Source organism: Vanellus vanellus (assembly GCF_965231255.1).
Source record: "Vanellus vanellus genome assembly, chromosome: 3".
Taxonomy (NCBI): Eukaryota; Metazoa; Chordata; class Aves; order Charadriiformes; family Charadriidae; genus Vanellus; species Vanellus vanellus.
The window spans coordinates 77,969,621-77,989,870 of NC_138907.1; the positions used below are offsets into that span (position 1 = coordinate 77,969,621).

The following is a 20,250-nucleotide window of genomic DNA, read 5'->3' on the forward strand; positions in this document are numbered from 1 at the left end:
TTTTTGGCATCATTTAAATTAAGAACAGGAACAGGAAATGCTTCTATGTTCTAGTCAAAATATCTCTTCTGGTCTTGCATAATATTTTTAGAGGTCAGATGGATTATTTTTATTTATGTATATGTACATATGACAGATGGTTTTCAAAATCTACCCAAGGATTATGGCTACATCTTGTTTTCTAACAAGAGCATAATTCAAAATTAAGCCTTTTTTTCAATAAACAATTTACTTCCATTTTAAAAGTCTCACAGCATTTTGTCTAGGGTACTATTTAATGGTGTATTGGTAGTGTGTGTTACTTAATATCTGCTGACACGTTCCAAATCCTTTACGAAATTATTGAGTTGTATATGGGACATAAATAGCAAAAGTTTTGTTCTTTGTTCCTGAACATAACTGTCTGATCATAAGTATGCTGCTTTTCATATGTAACTGGTAACATTCTTAATAAGAAAGTTGTATTTCTCAAATACGTTTTACAGTTTCAAATAAGCAAAATTTTTTAAAAAGGACTTAGTGAACTCTATGATTTACACCCGAAATTCAATTAAATGATCTTCAGACTTATATTGAACCAGTGTTATTTTTCACTGTTTTCAGACCTCCCTACCCCAAGCATGACAGCTCACAGATTCTAGCTATTAAAAATTCCTGCTATAAACAGCACATTGATGCAATTAGGACCTACTATAAGAAGGAGCATCAGAACTGGTGTGTGATTGATGCCTTTCGGAGCAAGTGGTGGATCTGGAACAAAGTACTGCAGGAAGTTCAAGTGGTTGTTAAAGAAATCCAGATATACCTGGAAAGAATAAGACAAGGTAAAAGAAAAACAAAGTTTCACAGAATAATATTTGTTTCTTTAAGAAGCTGCAATGTAATAAGTGCACTTCAATTTCAACTTGCTTTGGATGAAGCTAATTCTTGGGCACATGCATACCCTCGAATTCTTTGATGTCATCTGGAGAGATCTTGAAGACATCTCTTAAAGAGACCAAAGAAAAAACCAACCACAGGGCAGTCTGAGGCCATCCTCCAAAGAACAGGGTAACAGAATACAGCTGAAAGAAGTCAGAGGTGTCATGGTCTATGGCAGATTCCTCAACATTGGGTGATAAATCACAAAGGGTAGCCCAAAGTATACAAGGGGAACTATGACTTGCAGCTTCACTTAAGTGTGAAGCTTAAGAGGAAGAGGGAAGGAGAGGGAAAATGTTAATTTTAAGTTCCAAATTAAGGTTAAATATGCCATTTGACTTAATTTCTGTGCTGTGGGAGAAAAACCCCTTTAGTCTAAATTGGCACAGTTCCTACTTGAATTTTTGTGTGTCAGCATTGGTCAGGATTAAATGTGCCTTTTAAGCATGCCTGTACAGTTTAACTAGAATTCCTCTGAAGGGCAAATAGACTTCCTTATCTTATATCCACCTCTTGGTTTTAACTTTTACAGGTCTGTGGCTGCACCCTTCTCAAAATTGCAGTCATAAGCCAAAAAAAATTTAAAAGACATTTAAGTTTTTCACATCAAACTAGAAAAGCACAAAATCTAAATAGTTTGGGTTTTGTACAATATTTTATTCAAGATTTTGGATATATTTCATCAGACAGATTGCAGCATTTGCAAGACAGGGATGAATAAATAGTACTCTTTTTCACCGATGTAAAGAAATAAAATAATAGCTGAAATGTTCCTTAGCAACACAAATGAGTAAAACAATAAATCATAAATAAAACTGTCCTAGTGACTAATAAGTCAAGCATACAGAGTGTGCCACATCATTAATAATTATTATATTTCTTAAGTGCTAGAAAAATTTTATTAAAATTAATGGGTAAAATGGGTTGCAACTGCATTTTAATATCAATCTATAAAAATGCTATTTTAATTCTCATTATTTCCTATCATTTTCACATGATGAATTATAATGTCTTCTAAACTGTAACATTTCTGCATAGAAACGTTTCATGTTTCTATATCTTTCATTAATAAAACTTTATCATTAATTGCTTTTATTAACAGGAAAAGCAGCTGGCATTGCTGATTTATGCATCACTCCCAAAGAGCTGCAGTATCGGCTGGGGGAGTTTGGACAGTACTGTCCCGTCAGCCTTGCAGAAAAGGGTGAACTGGTTGACTGCTCTGTAACACCGTCATTGCAGTTTGCCGCAGAATTTCGAGGACACTATTACAAAATGGCTTCACAGGAAGAACTGGACGTAAGTGACAAAAAGCAGGTCAGGAGGGGATTATGGGAAGAGGGAACATTGCTAGTTAGATTCTTTGTTTCCAGACAGAAACAATCAATATGTAATCTGAACTAGACTGGTGGTGTTAGTATTCAAGCTTTTGTTCTGTATACTTCTGCTATCAAACATCAAGGCAAACAAAATGCAGCGGAGAATCCATTCAACCAAAGCTCCTCTTACAAACTGCCATAGATCAAACACTCATTTTAAAGCCAGCATTTCCTCCTTTCTCCATCTGTTTTGGGGAGACTGGGGATAGAGAGTGGCTAATGATAGCAATGGGTAGCGATGGATGGTGGGCGGATAGTGATGACTTCAATAGAGAGTGGGTTGGAAAAGAAATGACTTATGCAAGAGCAGCAGCAGCGCCAGCACACTAAGAGAGGTGTTGTAGAAGAAACAAGCACCCAAATTGCGTGAGCCAGTCCCCAGGTGTTTGACTAACAGTCTTACAGTGCTTCTTTCATTATAAAAACACTTAATTTCTTTTTCTACAGAAATTTTTGAGTAGACCAGAGGTTTATGTGCCGCCATTGGCACCTCACCCTCTCCCACTCCCAGATATGCTACCAAAGAAATTGACTGCAGCAGAAGTGAAGGCCTTATTCCCTATAAGTGCTGAAATGCAGGGATACTGCCCAGTCACTTACCTAGATGGAAAACAGAGGTACATCGCTGCAGTTTTCATTATCTGAATTACAGACTATATGTCCTATACTAACCATTAATGAGGAAATACTTTCAAAGTACCTTTTAATAGTGTTCAGGGTTTGGACAGGAAAAGCTATTACAATTCTCTACGTTGTGCCTGTGGCTTTAGAAATCAATGTAAACATTTTGAAACTCATATGGCTACATCTTCTACACTAATCTGTGTTGGTTTACTGTCTTTTGTGATGAAGACTGCTCAGATACAGTTTGAATTTTCTCTGTCATAAGCCTTCAAAAGCTCAAACAAATCTCACAAAACCTTAGTAGATGCAAAACTAGCTATTACAGTTTTCATAAGAGATCCATAAAGCTCCACCATAAAGTTCCACTGATTTCCTCAGTGTGCAGGAATTTCTCATCAAGATAGAACTGTACTAGTCAATTCTATGCTGTCCCTTCTTAATATCCTGAACAACTATGATTGCCATTTTAACTAGAGGAGCTCTAAAAAAGTTCCTTAATAAGCAGATTTTGAGGCAGAGACTCTCTCAGGTTTTGAGAGAGTAACTTGTAACTGTCAGTCACGTGGTAGAAACATGGATGGTCCAATTGCTACTTTTTTGTAGTTCCTACACTTGCTGAATTATCAGAAGGCTCCCAGTAGCTCATGAATTTACATCACACAAATGATGCTTTACATTTCTTGTGAATTAATAGACTTTCTCACTCTGTCTCTTCAGATATGAAGCTTTGGTGCCTGGCAACATCGAGTATGCAGCAAAATATCAAGATAAGCTATATATTTTTGAAAGTGAAGAAAAACTTCTGAAGTTTATGAGGTGAATATACCAACTGTACTTTAATCTTTAATCATGTCACGGTTTATGTATCTTGAAAGTCCTTACATTTTATCTGGTTAGGTTACCAGAGAAGTACTGGAATCTGAAGCTTCCACGTAAACTTCCTCCAAAAAAGGAGCCAATACTACTCACTGCACTTCCTTTGGCTGGATACCTTGAACAGGCCAGTTTTTACTTTTCTATTTCAACCCATGATTTTGCAATGTACAGTACATCCCACTCAGTTTATTTCATTTTTAATGCGAGTCTTATGTTTATTAATGGGATTATATTAAATTGAAAATCATGTACTTACAATTGAGAGGAATTTTTTAAAAGCTTTACAATAATAGGTATCAGTAGCATTAATGGAAAAAATACAAGCAACACCATCAGAGGGGAATAATAAACTACAATATTATAGGATGGATTTTCTGAATCTTGTTTATAAGATCTTGTAAGACTACATTTTGCTTTGATTTTTAACACCAAGATAGACACAAGCCTATCTCGAATCATTTAAGGGTAGTTGGTTACATTTTGAGGCATGAATATGAAATAAGAATGATTCATGGTCACTTCCCTCCCTATTTTATACTATTTGTTATCTTCTACAACTCACCAGCTTAGGTATCATCCTATATTGTTAGAATTGCATGACAACAGGATCAGGCTTTTAATATATTTTTGTTCTAGATTTTTGTAATGGTCTTATACAACTGTTTTCTTTCTTTAGGGAGTAGCAACTTCTCTAATAAAAGCTCTGAATGAAGTAGGCTGCTTAAAGCCAAAGTTTCCATTTCTAAGTGTGAAAAAAACTGCTCTGCTGTTTGTCGCCTGCCATTTAAAAGGTAGCGTATAAAATAATGTGCTATAAAAAGAATGAGTTATAGAACCACAGTAACTTATCTGATACAACATTGATAACCCAATTGTGTAGTTGTCTTATGTCCAACTTGGGAAAATACCATTATATACTGATTTAAGTACATACTGCCAAGTTTCTTGGAAATGTGTAAGGACCAGGGAGGAAAATAAGGTTAATACGACAGGTAGATAGGTAAGTGATCTCTCACAATTCAGGAGACTTTAATGACATTTTATCACCAACCACCTGATGGCCTTGAAAACATTTCTAACATGCACTGTTGGGGTATGTAAACAGAAAGCAAAATTTTATAATCTAGGTGGTATTACATTTTAAACTAGTCATAGACAACCTGAATTGTCTTAAAAAATGATTAAAATTACTGTAATAGAAGGCTGCTGAAATACTATGTGAGGAATGGTTTAGGTGCCTGAATGTTGCCTTTTTTTCAACTGTATCAGGTGGTCAAATATAACTTATTAACAAACCTTGCCTTACAGATAACCTGAAGACAACTTTCTCATCATACACACCTCCAACAACATATCAGCTAAATATGTAAATGAGAGGTCTAATTGTATTGAAAAACAGCTTAAGTGCACACAGAACACCTGTCATTTTCAAGAAAAGCCCTTCTTTTGCATGGGCTCAGTACCGATACACAGTACTAAAGAATAGATATGCAGTTTAAATTATATTTTTAAGTTTTTAGCACAGAGAAATTAGATGTTATTTATCAGTCTGCTTATTTGTGAAATTATTCGGGAAGATCTCAATATTAACATGATTCAGAGTATCAGTATGTTATTAACTTTTTTTTTTATTTAATCAACAGTCCAATTGATCGCTTTACTTTTCCATAACAAAGATAAACAATCCAAAATTAAAATCAGGTGGTTTGTACTCAGCCCACAAAATAATGATAAAGTAACACATCTCATGGAGCTACCTGGGGTTAGCACTACTCCTTCGCTGAGGAAAGCTGTTCAAGCTTGGTCTCCCGCATTCATATCTGCTATTTTTTAGAATTTTTCTTTGTTTGTTTTTTTGCAGTCCAAGATAGCAGTTGCAGCTAATAATCTTTAATAGTTTGCCATCAGCCTAAATAGTGCCAGCTTTCAGGATTCCAACAGCCTAATTTGCAGCTTTGCTGTAGCTTTGATCTGGTTTCCAGTACTACTGGAGATTTCTGGAGCCAGACTGTTCTGCCTTTTATCAGCCAACCTGTGAACTTTACCTTGCCTTTTCTTATTTTGAGTCTTTACTTATTATTTTAGATATTATCTGTATTATTTGTCTAAAGTTTTACACATGATATGTTTCCTCATGCAGTTTCCAGAGTCCTCCAGAATTTTCTTGGACTATCACAGATTTTTACTAGCATAGCTTTGTTAAGGAAGACCACTGAACAGTGTAGGCATGCGATAAGCCTCTGTATAAAAGCACAGTTCTTAAGCCAGCAAAACTGCTTTTATATTGTAGTTTGTTTCATCCACAAAGACTGTGTTCATTCTATTGTTAGCACAGCTTTGCTAACATAACAATGTCCACGCTAGGAATGCTTTGCTCATATATTGCATCATTAAATCATTATTAGCACTGGATGATGAACTGGAAAGGTTATGCAAGTGCACCAATCTCTTCTCTTCACGCAGTGACAAACGGTTTGACCGTAGGAATCCAGGAAAACAAGTTATCTTCTTCTAATACAGGGCAGAACTGCTTCCAACTTTAAGATACAGTATTCCAGTATACTGAAAAATCTCCTTTGCAAATACAGCATTATTTATTATTGTGTGTCTCTCCAGAGTAGTCACACTGTCCTTGATCAAAAACGTGATCGAAGTGCTTCAAGTTGTGGTCCCTTGGAAAATTTTTAAATCCTATTTCTGTCTGAAGTAAGACTTTCTTGTTTTTAACGTATGTCAGTCTCTAATCTCACATTTAAATAGGGGACAAGAAACAGTGGTTTAGTTGCTCCTGCAGCTTTTATGACGATACTGGATTGCTTTCAGTATCCAAGACAAGAAGGTACAGGTGATCAATCATAAATGCAGAGAGATTTATTCCTGCAAAAAAGAGCGGGAAACCATACATCACTAGAGTGATTCAGTGCCCTTCAAACTTGACTCCTGTAAGAGCTCTATGTACAACTCTGCTTGAAAAATCACTCAGAAGCTGTTAAATGCAGTTGTCTACAATTTAAAGCTAGTGGGGTGAAGTGTCTCATAGCATATTCTTCATACTGTCCAGTTTTTGTAATGAGATATAAAGTACCATTTACGGGAGAAAAATGGTTATGATTTGGCCATCTTAAATCACTCCTTCCCCTTTACCTCAGTCTAACAATTAAAATAAAGAATACTCTGAGGACTGGCACTCAATACTAAGGTACACCAAAATACAGCTTAGGGCAGAGAGGTAGGAAAGAGAAGAAACAAGACTATCTTCACTGTAAAGTTCTTGGCCCTGATGTTTCCTCCCTCCCCTGAAGTACAAGTCAGCTCTTGATTTTTTTATGGGCATTTAGATCAGAGTACAGTTGTGCCAGGGGCACAGCGGCCCCGTGCCAGCCACGCTGTGCATGGGCTGTCCCTGCGCAACGCCATCTCAGGGTACGTGCCACATCACCCACATCGGCCATTGCCTCACGGCTCCGAGGTATGGGAAGTTGGTGGTGCCTGAGCCTATGTTCCTTACTTGTTTACAAAGGTTATCATTACCCTTTTGGAGTTAGGAACTTCTGAACGACCAGACTTGATTTTTGCATTGGTTTTTGCATCAAAAAGGCCAATGGAATCCTGGGCTGCATAGGGAAGAGTGTGGCCAGTAGGTCGAGGGAGGTCATTCTCCCCCTCTACTCTGCACTGGTGAGGCCACAACTGGAATACTGTGTCCAGTTTTGGGCTCCCCAGTTCAAGAGGGACAGGGAACTGCTGGAGCGAGTCCAGCGAAGGGCAACTAAGATGATTAAGGGCTTGGAGCATCTGCCTTATGAGGAAAGGCTGAGAGAGCTGGGACTCTTTAGCCTGGAGAAGAGAAGGCTGAGGGGAGACCTTATTATGGCGTACAAGTATGTAAAGGGTGGGTTGAAGGAAGATGGAGCCAGGCTCTTTTCAATGGTTCCAAGTGACAGGACGGGGGGTAATGGGCACAAGTTAGAACACAGGAAGTTCCGTTCAAATACACGGAAACACTTCTTTTCGGTGAGGGTGACAGAGCACTGGCACAGGCTGCCCGGGGAGGTTGTGGAGTCCCCTTCCCTGGAGATTTTCAAGACCCGCCTGGATGCAGTCCTGAGTAATGTGCTCTAGGCAATCCTGCTTTGGCAGGGGAGTTGGACTAGATGATCTCTGGAGGTCCCTTCCAACTCTGATGATTCTGTGATTTGGTGTCAACGGGCACAGCCCATGGCAGGATGAAAACATCAGGTGTGGACTTGAGCCCTTTCACAATTTCTGTAATGTGGTTCCACGGAGTTAACCGGGGGCGCTAAGACACCGCTCCACTTCTTGCAGGCCACAACGCCAGGAGCTCGGAGCCGGCGCGGCAGGCCTACCAGAGGAAGCTGGGGCGCTTCATGGCGCACTGCCGGCTGCTCCCCTACCTGGGGGCGGCCATGGCGGGCCCGTACCGGGAGCCGCGGCACAGGCCCCTGGGCTTTGACGCCAGGCTGCGGGCTTTTCTGTCCCTGAAAGACGCCAGCCCCGGCTTGTGGTAGGGCGGGCGGCCAGTCTCCCTTCCTCCCTCTTTCCCCCTCATCTTTCCTTTGATTAACGCACGAAGCATCGCCCTCAGCCGCCCGCGTGGCCGGTGAGCAACGTCACCCTCTCCAGGACCGGTTTCTTCGGCACGAAATTTTAAAAATTAAAATCTTTTTGTCTCAAGTCACGCCTCGCTTAACACTTATTACGGCAGCCCACGCGTGCACCACCGCGCCGCTCCGGGAGGGGGGGCGGAGCAAGGAGGTGCGGCTGGCGCCGCGCGCTGCCCGCTACGTCAGGACGCAAGGCGCGCGGCTGCCTCCCGGGCCGGAAGTGCGGCGGCGGTTGCGCAGAGGGGGGCCTGGCGGCGGAGCGGTGAGTGCCGGGCGCCGCCGGGAGACACCCCCCTGTCCTCCCCCCCACCTCCGCCTTCCAACACCCACCCGCCGGCAGCAGCCGGGCTGGGGGAACCCGAGCCGGCGGCTCACCTCACGCGGGACAGACCCGCCCCGGCACCGCGGAGTTGGGCCGCGGGCGCCGCACCCTCCCCCGGCACTGCCGCGCCCCGCTGAGGGGACGAACGGCCTTCCCCAGGGGACGGCCAAAACCGCAAGCGCGGGGCTCCAGTGGGGCGCTGGGGGGAGGTCGGGAGGGGGATTTGCGGTGCCGCCAATCCCCACTCCGCGGGCCGCCTCCTGCCCACCCGCCCACCGCCCGCTCTCCGCGCCCGCAGCGAGCCGAGCGGGGCCTGCTCTCGCTGCTCCTGTCGAGGAGGAGTCGGGGCTATGCTCGGTCAGTCGTCGTCAGCCTCACCCCGCAAAACGCGTGTGTTGCTCGTGAGCCCTTCCACAGCTCGTGAGCAGGTGGACCGAGCGTGTTGGAGCACGCTGCTGGCAGCACGGGTGCCTTCCTCTTATTACACAGCCTTGTTCTAGAGCTAGTGGGTTTTTTAGCCGAGCATGGTGTTTTGGATTTTGCAGTCAAAATAGTGATGATGTAACCTCGTGATCGAATAACAAAGTCCTTAATGTGATTGGAACACCTACTGCCGGGGAATGCCTGCAGGCAGAGTTGGCAGCAGCTCTTCAGGAGTTCCTGTCGTCCCCTGTGGTTCAGACCTGCAGCCGTGCTCCAGCAACATCAGGCTCACATCCTCCAGAAATTAAGGTGCCCAGATACAGTTCATGCCAGAGCCAAATTGTGCGTGGTAGCTGAATAGGACTAAAGGATCACTTGTTGACTACCTCTGTAGCTCTTAGCTATCATCTGTATGAAGTCTGTGTTGTTTCTTAAGACATTCCTTCAGTAATCGGAACCATTGTGCTCACTGATTGCTATGTTTAAATATGTGTTTGTATTTAAAATGACAGCTTTGTATTTTACGGTGGCAGGTAGCTAATCTGTTTCACATTTGGCTCAGCTGATCCTCTTGGAATGACATTTTTGGCACATCTCTTGCATAGTATATTTTGGGTTCTTCTGAAATTGCTCGATTATATTGTTTTGCTAAGTTTTTCTGCATTTTTACAATTGAAGGAGCTTAGCAAGCCAGATGGGTGTTTAACAGTAAGCATTGTTGACCCTATTTTAGACAGAGCTCTTAGAAAAAGCTGCTTACTGCCCACCTCCATAGGCTGAAGCTTAGCAGGTAAGTGTTCTGAAAAAGAAATTTTCAGAAGGATAGAAATGGGTAAAAGAAGGCATGGAGTCTTGCCACACTGTTGCCAGTGAATTTTTATCATTGATTACAGGATTTCCTAGCCTTGTCCCTGAATAATCTGATATGTGGCATCTGCAGGGATGACACTGCAGTTGACCTTTTTTTCATTATTATTATTACTTGTTTCTACTTAGGAGTTGAGAACAAAGACTTCTTTTTATCCGATTGTTTTAGTTGTGAAAGCAGTTTTCAGAAGGGGTAGCCTTTTTTTTAGATGCTATACAGTTTGCAGTACATCAGAGATAAACAAGTGAAATAATAATTTCTTCTTATATCAGAATTACTGCCTATCTGTAGACATTTCGTAGGATTTAAAAACACTTTTTGAAGAAAATCAACATTAGTGTTGATTTTTTTAAAGAAAGTTCAGATGCTTCAGAATTGTTTCAGAAACTGTTGAACTCTGTTGCCTTATAAAGCAAATGATATTTAGTGTCTTATTATGCAGACTTCTAAAATATTTCTTAATTAAAGCTATTCTGTTCCTGTAGGCACCTCATTTCATATGCGCAGTAAAAATGGCAGAAACAGCTCCTGACGCTTCTGAGAAACTGGTTGTCATCCACTCCAAAGCTCACAAAGACACCATTCTAGCTAATTTTGAAGAACAGAGGAAGAAGGATTTTCTTTGTGACATTACCCTAATAGTGGAGAATGTGCAATTCAGAGCCCATAAAGCTTTGCTTGCTGCCAGCAGTGAGTACTTCTCAATGATGTTTGTAGATGAGGGTGAAATAGGGCAGTCGATTTACGTGTTGGAGGGAATGGTTGCAGACACCTTTGGAGCACTGCTAGAATTTATCTACACTGGTTGCCTCCGTGCCAGTGAAAAAAGCACAGAACAAATTCTGGCTACTGCGCAGCTGCTGAAAGTGACTGACTTGGTATGGGCCTGTACAGACTATCAGGCCAGCCGTAGCCCAAGTAATGCATTACCAGCTCCGTCTAACAGTGGAGCCTCTGTAGCCTTTATTGCAAGTGACAAGAAAAATGAAGATCCACCAAAGCGAAAACGAGGGCGACCGAGGAAAGTCAAGAATGTCCAAGAAGAAAAATCAGCCACAAATTCTGCTGAAGATGTGCAGCTGAGAGAGAACAACTCTGTGCAAAATAAGCAAAATTTTATGAAAAAAGACACCGCAGAAGAAGAAACAGTTATCAGCGAACAGGGTCCAGTGAGGAAAGATGCAGAAGAAGCTGAGCCTGCTTGTGGCTCAGAAGCTGCTGTCAATCTGTCAGCTGAGAAAGATGAGAATTATGATCCCAAATCTGAAGGCATACAAAGCACTCTTAGCCGTTATAGCAAACGTAGAATAAGGAGATCAATCAAACTAAAAGATTATAAACTTCTTGGTGATGAGGATGAAAAAGGATTGGCAAAGAGAACTGATGGAAAAAGAAAACGTGCAGGTTCTGAAGCTCGCTGTAAAGACTGTGGCAAAGTATTTAAATATAATCACTTCTTAGCTATTCATCAGCGGAGTCATACAGGTAGGCTTTAAGAGACTGCTGCTTTGGGGTTAGGGTTTAGTGACTTGTTGCTAAATGCGAGCTAGTTGTTGAAATGTGGGCTGTTGTGTGCAGTGAGAACTGCCCAAAATAGTATGCTGATCCAAATTATGTGCATTCACTGTTTTATTCTTGTCAGCAGATCTCATAGCCTTTATGCCTTACCTTGATTGCAGTTTAGTTAATCATTTCTCTGTTTAAACATTGAGTTATATGGCAATATTTAAAGAATTATTTTATTGCTATGTGAAGCTTGTCTCTTAATTCTCCTTATCACTATTCAAAAGTCATTTTTAGTAGCTACTACATTGCAATCCATCTCATTATCAGCTTAGAATATCTAGTGAGAATTAATGCATCTATGTTTACAAATGTCATCTTTTGCTTTTAGGGGAGCGCCCTTTTAAGTGCAGTGAGTGTGGCAAAGGCTTTTCCCAGAAGCATTCTCTTCAAGTCCATGAGCGGATGCATACTGGAGAACGGCCATACACGTGCACCGTCTGCAGTAAGGCTCTGACAACAAAGCATTCTCTTCTGGAGCATATGAGCCTACATACGGGTAAATATTTCAAGGCAAATGTAACCTCTCTCCCCAAGAATTTCTGCTGTCTCTTGTGTGTGTAGTTTTATTTATTTCCTTATGTTTGCTTTGAATGTGGCTAACATTTTAATAAGTGATTTTCTTTACAGGGCAGAAGGCTTTTACATGTGATCAGTGTGGGAAATACTTCAGCCAAAAGAGACAGCTCAAGAGCCACTACCGAGTACACACAGGTATAACAAGTTTGGGCTGAAGAGCTGGCTTACCGTCCATGCTGATTTGTCCTCCTAAAGATTGGCTAAAGCTGAAAATTCTTCTTCAGTGATGTATATAGTCTCTGCTACCCTGATGTGTGGTATCTTGATATAACAATGAATAGGGTGTGAAAGTCAAAATGGTGTATAATAAATGGAATTTTTAGAAAAATAATTAATCAAGAAGGAGTCTTATGATGATTAAAAATCAGTTATGCTGTATTTGCCATACAACTTGATTATTTTAGCCCTGCTATCTGTGTTACATGGAAACTAGGAATTGTATAAACAATTGTGTCCACTGCCTGTTGTGCAAATTGCCTTGTAGTTTCCCACTACTTTGGACTAGTAATGGCTCACAAGCTTTAAGAAGTGTCCTCACTTCTGGAGCACGATGGAGATTAAGCTACGCGCACAGGAAGTGGTGGAAAAAATCAGAATTTGCAGAGCTTCAAGAGAATGCATGTTTGGGGGGGAGCAGGTGTCAGTCCCCTCTTTTCACATGATAATATTAAATAGAGAAATAGGGAGGAGGCAGTGATTCACCTTTTGTTTTATCTCTATATTATTTCAAAGTGGTTATTTTACAGGAAAATGCTTTAACAAAGATCACTGAAGAGATACAGGGGATCACTTATGCACTGACACTTTTTTTATTATTGCGACAAGGCCATTCACTGCCGGAATGTAACCAGTGTCGTCGCAAATTCATGGATGCAGCTCAGTTAAAGAAACATCTAAGAACACATACAGGTAATATTGTATGTCATGTTTTTAGTTTGGGTTTTTTTTTGTTTTGTTTTGTTGGTTTTTTTTCTTGAAGTAATATAGACAAAACAATGTTAGGCAAATGACAATTGTCTCTGTGGGGTGAACTTCTGCTCTACTTATACATAATGATGCCTGTATTGCTAATGAAGGGATTTGACATGAAGAATGCAGGGGCACAAAAATCTTGTATTACAACAGTGCAGAAGTGGTGCCTGTTACAGGAAGAGCTTTTTTTTCCCCCCATTCTTATAAAGCCTGCTGTAGAAAAGGCCAGTTAGCTTTCCTGTGATAGAATCCTGGACTGGGAATTCAGTTTATCGGGAGAGGCGTATCCAGCATGCATGGGGCTTGAAGTAAGCTAAGTAGTAAGCTAAATGAGTTCAGCACCCCTGTCTGTGAGGGATGGGCGCTTATGAAAAATGCTGCTGACCAGAAAAATAATTATTTCCATTTATCTTTTGATTATGCTGTAATAAACCAGACGTTGGCAGGAGATGGACTGGGAGGAATGATTTAATGCAAGTGTGTCAGAGGGTGTTTTAAGAGATTTAGAGGGCAAGGTGATACTTGAAAGCTGGATAACAGGAATAAAAATGTTGATCTACCATCTTGTGATAACAAGACATAAGGTTCTTAAAATAGTTTCTTTGAAGGGTAAGTTCATGCAATAACTTGTAAATATTTTTTTTTTGTTCTAAAATAGCTATAAACAGTGGAAATTTTCTTCCCTAAGTTAATTTTTAAGTGTGTTGCCTGCGATTATAGTAAGGTATCCACAAGATTAAGTTATGTAGATCATTCATTTCCTTCTCTTTCTTAGTGAAAATAACACAGCTTTAAATTCCCTGGGAATTAATGAGGCCAGAACTTGTGCCTTTGGAATTTTTTGGTGTATCCAGAATACTGTTAACTTGTGATACTTATAAATACTGCATTTTCTGTTAAGGAGAACATTGTGTTTGTTAACACATGCAACAGTTTTGTATCTGAAGCTGATACAGCTCTATAATTGTAGTGGGAAATGAGAAGAGGAAGCATAGTAGCAAGGTAAGTTGCAAAAATAGATCAATTAAGATGAGTTCTAGCAGAAACTGGCTTGCAGTGTATTGTGCTTCCAGAAAAGACAGGCTGGATGCTAGTACTAACGATGCAGAAATAGCAATTACCTGTCCCATCTCAAAAGCAAGAAGTGAAATTCCAAGGAGTTTGGGGACAGATTTTAACATCGATATGACTGTTCTGCTTTGGCAGAAGAATGTCATAAGAGTACAGTCTACTTAGGAAGTTCTTCCTGTATTCAGTAGGACGCTGGGACTAGAAGACAAGAGGTCCCTTCTGACATATGTTTCTTCTTCTCTCATAATTTGCCCCTGCCTTCCGAAGCCATATGAAAGCTGCCAAGTGTTGCAGTTCTTTACTAAATGTGAAGTTTCCTTGTAAACTGGCTACAGCCCAATCCCCAGTTCAGTGTGCTTGGATGGTGTGAAGTACCACACTTCAGTATCCAAATTCACATGTCTAGTGTCTTAAAGAAGCTCAATGCAACAAGGATATATTATGGTCTGAATTAGGATTTGCTTTTGTTGGGTAGTATCTGTATCTTGTGAACCTTTTTGTTATTTAATTTGGCTCCTCTGCTTCTACTAAATTAGGCACAAGAATTCCAAATGCAGTAAAAAAAGCCGAACCCGCGATTTATTCAACCCACCATAATTTTTTTTCTTTGACTGGTGTTCCCAGGATATCATAGGCCTCAGAGGATGGAGCCTTATAGGAAGCCAGCCAACTTGTTAAGATAGGGGATTCACTTTTCAGGTTTGGAAACCCAGGCTTACTCATCTGCGTGGTGCTGCACACCAGCCTAGCATTAATGCCTACTGATTTAGGGTCAGCCTTTTTCAAACCTGTCTGTTCTGTGTAGAACACCTGCAACTGTATCTCAGGTACATTTTTGTTGCTGTGAGGGCTTGGATCACCCAATTCTTCAAAGGGGAGAAACATCAGAGATGTACGTTTATAATACTACACCCTCATTTAACTAGTGAGTTTATTCAGTTTCAGATATCTGTCCTGACCCATGGCAGAAGGATGAGGATTTGACATTACACACTTGATACTGTGTATGGTGAAATATAAAATGTTTAATGTATTGATGAGAAGTGCTATATAAAAAGTGATGTCAAATTTCTTTTTGACAGGTGAGAAGCCGTTTACTTGTGAAATTTGTGGCAAATCATTTACAGCTAAAAGTTCTCTTCAGACTCACATTAGAATTCACAGGTAGAGTATGTCTAATTAGAATTTACATTTTTAAAGACTGTAATGAAAATCTGATACCTGTATGTAGTGCAAGTTCAATTATAGAATGGTCAGGACTTGCTTGCATTTTGAATGGATGGTTAAAGATTGACATTTTTGTTTAATCTATTTTAAAGAATTAATTGGTAGTGGAAAGAACTGCACTGTTAAATACTAATGTGCCAAGAAATTGTAAGATTCTTCTTTTGTGTCTGTTTAATGGCAATATATTTACTGCTATATTATTTATATGAAAACTTTACTGTGAATTTTTGCTTGACAGTAGAACAGTAGCCATGGTGTAATACAGTTATTGGAGCATTGTCCTGTTTCCCTGTACTCTATCATGTCTCTTTAATAGCATTAGTTATCTTTTACCCATGTCAGTGTGATGTATTGCATAAAGGCATGTAGGATTTTAAATCATTGGAGAACTGTTGTGGGCCTTACATAAAAGAAAACATTTCCAGGAAAATTTCTCGTCCCTTTGAGTAAGGCAGTAAGTTAGGATCTGGACACTTCTTTTTGTTTTAAAGTCCACACTCTTAATAAACGTTCTTTAAATAGTCAGTGCTTACAGTTGTGCAAAGTTGTTGCATTCTTGTTGAGATCTAGCAGCATAGAATTTGTACCTCTGGTATTACGACAGGAGGGCGGTTATGTTATCTCTGTAGCTCTTGAGTGTGCACTAATGAAAGTACAGTTTGTGAAGTCAAATGGAAATAATTAGGAAGTCAAATAGAGAACATTTTTAACATCACTATTCTTAAGTGCTTATGATTTAGCAAAACAGAATAATTATTTCAGGTTTTTATTCTATGATAAGTTGCAGAAAGCAGCACTGTCAGAGTGAATATTTTAATGAGATCAGATACATTCTTTTGCAGAGGAGAAAAGCCATATTCTTGTGGTATATGCGGAAAATCCTTCTCTGATTCCAGTGCTAAGAGAAGACACTGTATCTTACACACAGGCAAAAAGCCTTTCTCCTGCCCAGAATGTAGTTTGCAGTTTGCTCGTCTGGACAACCTGAAGTCTCATTTGAAAATTCATAGCAAGGAAAAGCAGTTTCAGGAAGCCAGTGCTGCTCCGAGCACCAATGCTAATTCAGAAGAAATGAGAAACATTCTTCAGCTGCAGCAGTATCAGCTTGCCACCTCTGGAGGGCAGGAAATTCAACTACTGGTTACAGATGCAGTACATAATATAAACTTCATGCCTAGTCATAATCAAGGCATTAGTATTGTTACTGCAGAAAACGCCCCAAATATGACAACAGAGCAAGCTGCTAACCTCACGTTGCTTGCTCAGCCACCACAGCAGTTGCAAAACTTACTGCTTTCAGCTCAGCATGAGCAAGCGGAACAAGTCCAAAGTATCAATATGATTGCAAACCAAATAGAGACTGCCCAGCCTGAACAAATGCATGTCATCACTCTTTCCAAGGAAGCACTAGAACATCTCCATGCTCATCAAGGACAAAATGAAGAAATCCACTTAGCAGGTTCTTCACATCCAGCTCAGCACGTGCAGTTGACTCAGGAATCAAGTCAACAGTCTCACTCTAGCCAAGATGCTGTTCCTTCCCATCAAATCAGCGAAGAACAGAATCAAAGTGTACCTGTTTCTGAATCCCATCAGCAGTCTCTGTCAGTAAATGAGTCATCTCATGAGCATCATATTCAAGGACAGGCTTTCTGAAATGCTTATTTGTCATCAGAGGGCTAGGCTATAGCATGCTTCTCATCCAGGCAGTGATTACACATACTGCATTCTTTTTTTTCTGCAGCATAATCTGTCTGAAGATGCATTTCTTGGGGATTTTTGATGGGTGGCTTTCAGTTTTCTTAACCTTATTTATTTTAGACTTTTTTTATTTTTTCCAGATTGGTATTTCTCTACCACTTAGTCCATACCTCACAAGCGATTAATGTGGGGTTTTATGACTCATACGTGTCCATGCCTACTGAGGAGATATTTGTCCCCTTATTTGCATTTCTGTGTGACTCTCCAGAGGAGCGTACCTTGCTGGTAGAAGAACAGTGTTTAAGATGTTTGCTGATCAGAAAGTATGACTTCTCTGATGAAGTCAACATTACCTGAACTACTGTTAAGCTTAAGATAACCAGTACTTTTTGCAAAGCTAGCACCATATGTCTTACGTTTAATGAGCTTTCTCTCTGCAGGTTAATGTATAGTCTTCTATGTGATCATTCCCTTAAGTGCATTTTGATTTATTGACTACCAAATTTGTTTGGTTTGGGTTGAAATTGTTGCAGCCTTTGACTGGCCCTGGATCCACCCCTTCTGTTTACTGTATGCTGTACAAGTTTTGCTCCTTGGAAGTGTTTAAGCCATTGCACTTGGATAGTGGCAATGAGATGCGGTGGTTACTCTGGACAACTAAAAAGCCCAAATTCTGCTCTTTTAGTTCCATCACTCGCTCCCTGTGTGACTGTGGGCAAGGTAACTGACCTCTGTGCCTTAGTTTCATCATCTAGTAAGTGGGAATAGCATTCACACGCTCCGCCAAGCACTTTGAAGAGCTGTTGATGTTGAAGGCACTGTCTATTGAAGTGCAAAATGCTCTTCCTGACAGGACTCAGTCTAAGCTTAGGAGCCAGTGTATATTTAAAGTGTTATTTTTTGTACTTTTGAGCGCAGAACATAATGTTACTTTTAATATATGTAAAAGCTGGTAATTGTTTTTGTGGGGACTTGAACAATGAATAGAATCACTTCAGAGCATAACGAGCTATGTAAATGGGGCACATCGCGTTGAAGTTGTACAGCTATTTTTGCTGACTAGATTAAATATGTACAGATTGTTTTCAATGACTGACTGCTAACACAAAAGATTTGACATCTTAATAAAATGCTGTGCCAGAATACATGCTTTGCATTTTCAAGTTTGGCTACTGGTAACATCTCACATAGTGTACTAGTGTGGTAAAATCCAGATAAAATACCACTGGTACATAAAGTGACATGCTCAATCATCACTTCAGTTTTAAAATGTCATACTTGTAATTTACATTGATATTTTATGTTTTAACAAATGAAAAATGTAAAAATTAAGGAATCGGCAGGTGAATTTAAAAGCAAAACAAGAGAGCTATGTACTTGCTTGGTTTATAGGACTGCCCAGAGAGACTCACTGGCATAAAAGCCCAGTGTGTAGAATGATAGAATAATTTAAGGTGGAAGGGACTTTCAGAGGCCATCTGGTCCATCACCTTCCTCAAAGCAGGTGCACCTAGATCATGTCGCTGTTGTCTGGTTGAGTTTTGAATGCTTCCAGGGATGGAGATCCACAACCTCTCTAGGCCACCAGTTCCAGTGTTTCACCATATTCACAGTGGAAAAAAATGTTTCCTGTATTTAATTGGAATTTCCCGTGTTCCAGTTGTGTTCACTGCCTCTTGTCCTACCGCTGCGCCTCCAAGAAGTGTCTGGCTCTGTCTTCTCTGCACCCTCCCATTAGGTAGTTGAAGACAGCAGTGAGATCCTCCCAAAGCCTTCTCCTCTTTAAGGCCTGAACAAACCCAGCTCTCAACTTTTTCCATAATATGCTCCAGCTCTTTAGTCACCTTGGCAGCCTTCTGCTGCCCTCAGTCCAGTGTGTCAATTCTGGCTCCTTCTGGGGAGCCCAAATTCTGGACAACATTCCTTGTTTGAGTCCAGACTACTCAGCTGGCTCCTGACTGTGTGCTGCTGGGGTTTGGGTGAGTATCTCCATTTTGTCAAAGTACTAGATCAGTTTTTATATAAATGGATTGTGAAAAGGGTAGACAGTGGGAATAAATCAATGCCAAAAAAAAACGTCTGACAGCAAAACTCTAGGTAGGCTTTTCATCTTTGTTTTTTTATCTTGGAATGGAGAATTGCAGTTGGTATACTTCTGCCACCAGAAATACCCAGCATATTCTGCGTTTATACTTTGGGAGCTTGAGGTCTCGATGCTGCAAGAACAGATGAAAAAACACAAGTGAAGCTTGTTATGACATCTGTGAAAATCTTGCTGATTAATTGTATGCATTTAAGTTTACAGTAAATATTACGGAGATTTCATCCTAACAACTCTGATTTTCTCTGAAATATTGTAATGTGCAGCCATAATACTGTCTGGCCATAAGTTTACAGGAGCTTGCACTGAGATCCTTCTCTGCCATATACTTATGAATCCTGAAATGCTTGAAAGCTGGTTACAAGCTAAGTTCTAAGACTGCCAGTAAAATCACTTAAATACTTCCCTCTTTTTTGAACTTTGATTTGTTCATTGTGAAGTTCTTGCAGGATTCATTATGATGCTACAGTTACGCTTGAGCCACTATCACATAGTGATTGCTTGATGCTTTTGCTGTAACTAAAAAGAATCAGGTTTTGGGTTTGGAATTTTCTTACGCTTTTCTACCAAATTAACAGTGAAGAAAGGAGCTTCTGAGAATAATAGCACAGCAGTGACTCATCTTGCACCCTGTGTTGCTTAAGTTGTCAGCACACATTGTAGCTTGCACTTGAGAAGCTCACGTGGTTTCTCATACCACAAATGTTGCGTTTTTGACACCGTTTGCTTCCTTTCTAGTGAATGCATTTCTATTAAAGATGAAAATAAATCCCTCCTCTGTGTGTGCATTTTTGAGGCTGCAACTGAAGCCTAGGATTGCTTTGAATTTGAAAGGAAACCCCTTCAGCTTTGCTGTTTGGTCCAGCTGCCACTAAGAACTACTGAGCAAAAAAATGCACGCCTTAAAAACTTTGTTTCAAAGCAGCTCATAGAAGCATAGAATGGTTTAGGTTAGAAAGGACCTTGAAGATCAAGTTCCAAACCCCCTGCCATAGGCA

General features: G+C 40.4%; 2 protein-coding genes across 5 annotated transcripts in view; both read left to right on the top strand.

Annotated features, from left to right (window-relative positions):
• Positions 1–8,489, top strand: part of AK9 (adenylate kinase 9) — a gene marked incomplete at its 5' end in the record, with an annotated part of 78,728 nt that extends 70,239 nt beyond the window's left edge. The window contains 7 exons of the mRNA XM_082480732.1: positions 604–824; positions 2,024–2,220; positions 2,748–2,917; positions 3,642–3,740; positions 3,822–3,924; positions 4,477–4,591; positions 8,127–8,489. Coding sequence (XP_082336858.1) covers positions 604–824; positions 2,024–2,220; positions 2,748–2,917; positions 3,642–3,740; positions 3,822–3,924; positions 4,477–4,591; positions 8,127–8,329 — 1,108 coding nt within the window. The 3' untranslated portion in view covers positions 8,330–8,489. The remainder of the gene's footprint in view (positions 1–603; positions 825–2,023; positions 2,221–2,747; positions 2,918–3,641; positions 3,741–3,821; positions 3,925–4,476; positions 4,592–8,126) is intronic.
• A 180-nt stretch (positions 8,490–8,669) lies between these two features.
• On the top strand, positions 8,670–18,290 carry ZBTB24 (zinc finger and BTB domain containing 24). Of its 4 annotated transcripts, none has more exons than XR_014268968.1 (8): positions 8,670–8,687; positions 10,524–11,523; positions 11,933–12,100; positions 12,232–12,315; positions 13,006–13,089; positions 14,054–14,154; positions 15,306–15,387; positions 16,379–16,396. XR_014268968.1 is itself a non-coding variant. In XM_082480964.1 (7 exons), the coding sequence occupies exons 2-7, from the start codon at positions 10,551–10,553 to the stop codon at positions 17,104–17,106; spliced, it is 2,205 nt and encodes a 734-aa protein (XP_082337090.1). In that variant the 5' UTR covers positions 8,670–8,687; positions 10,524–10,550; the 3' UTR covers positions 17,107–18,290. The 4 variants fall into 4 exon arrangements, 2 of the variants coding, with proteins under 2 accessions (XP_082337090.1, XP_082337091.1); XR_014268969.1 differs by lacking the exon at positions 16,379–16,396 and adding an exon at positions 16,293–16,335; XM_082480964.1 differs by lacking the exon at positions 14,054–14,154 and having other exon boundaries at positions 16,293–18,290.
• Positions 18,291–20,250: the final 1,960 nt, after the last annotated feature.

Coding starts and splice junctions, on each gene's coding strand:
- ZBTB24 (XM_082480964.1), top strand. CDS start 10,551: ATGGCAGAAACAGCTCCTGACGCTTCTGAGAAACTGGTTGTCATCCAC. Junction 11,524..11,932: donor TCATCAGCGGAGTCATACAG/GTAGGCTTTAAG, acceptor TTTTGCTTTTAG/GGGAGCGCCCTTTTAAGTGC. Junction 13,090..15,305: donor ACATCTAAGAACACATACAG/GTAATATTGTAT, acceptor TCTTTTTGACAG/GTGAGAAGCCGTTTACTTGT.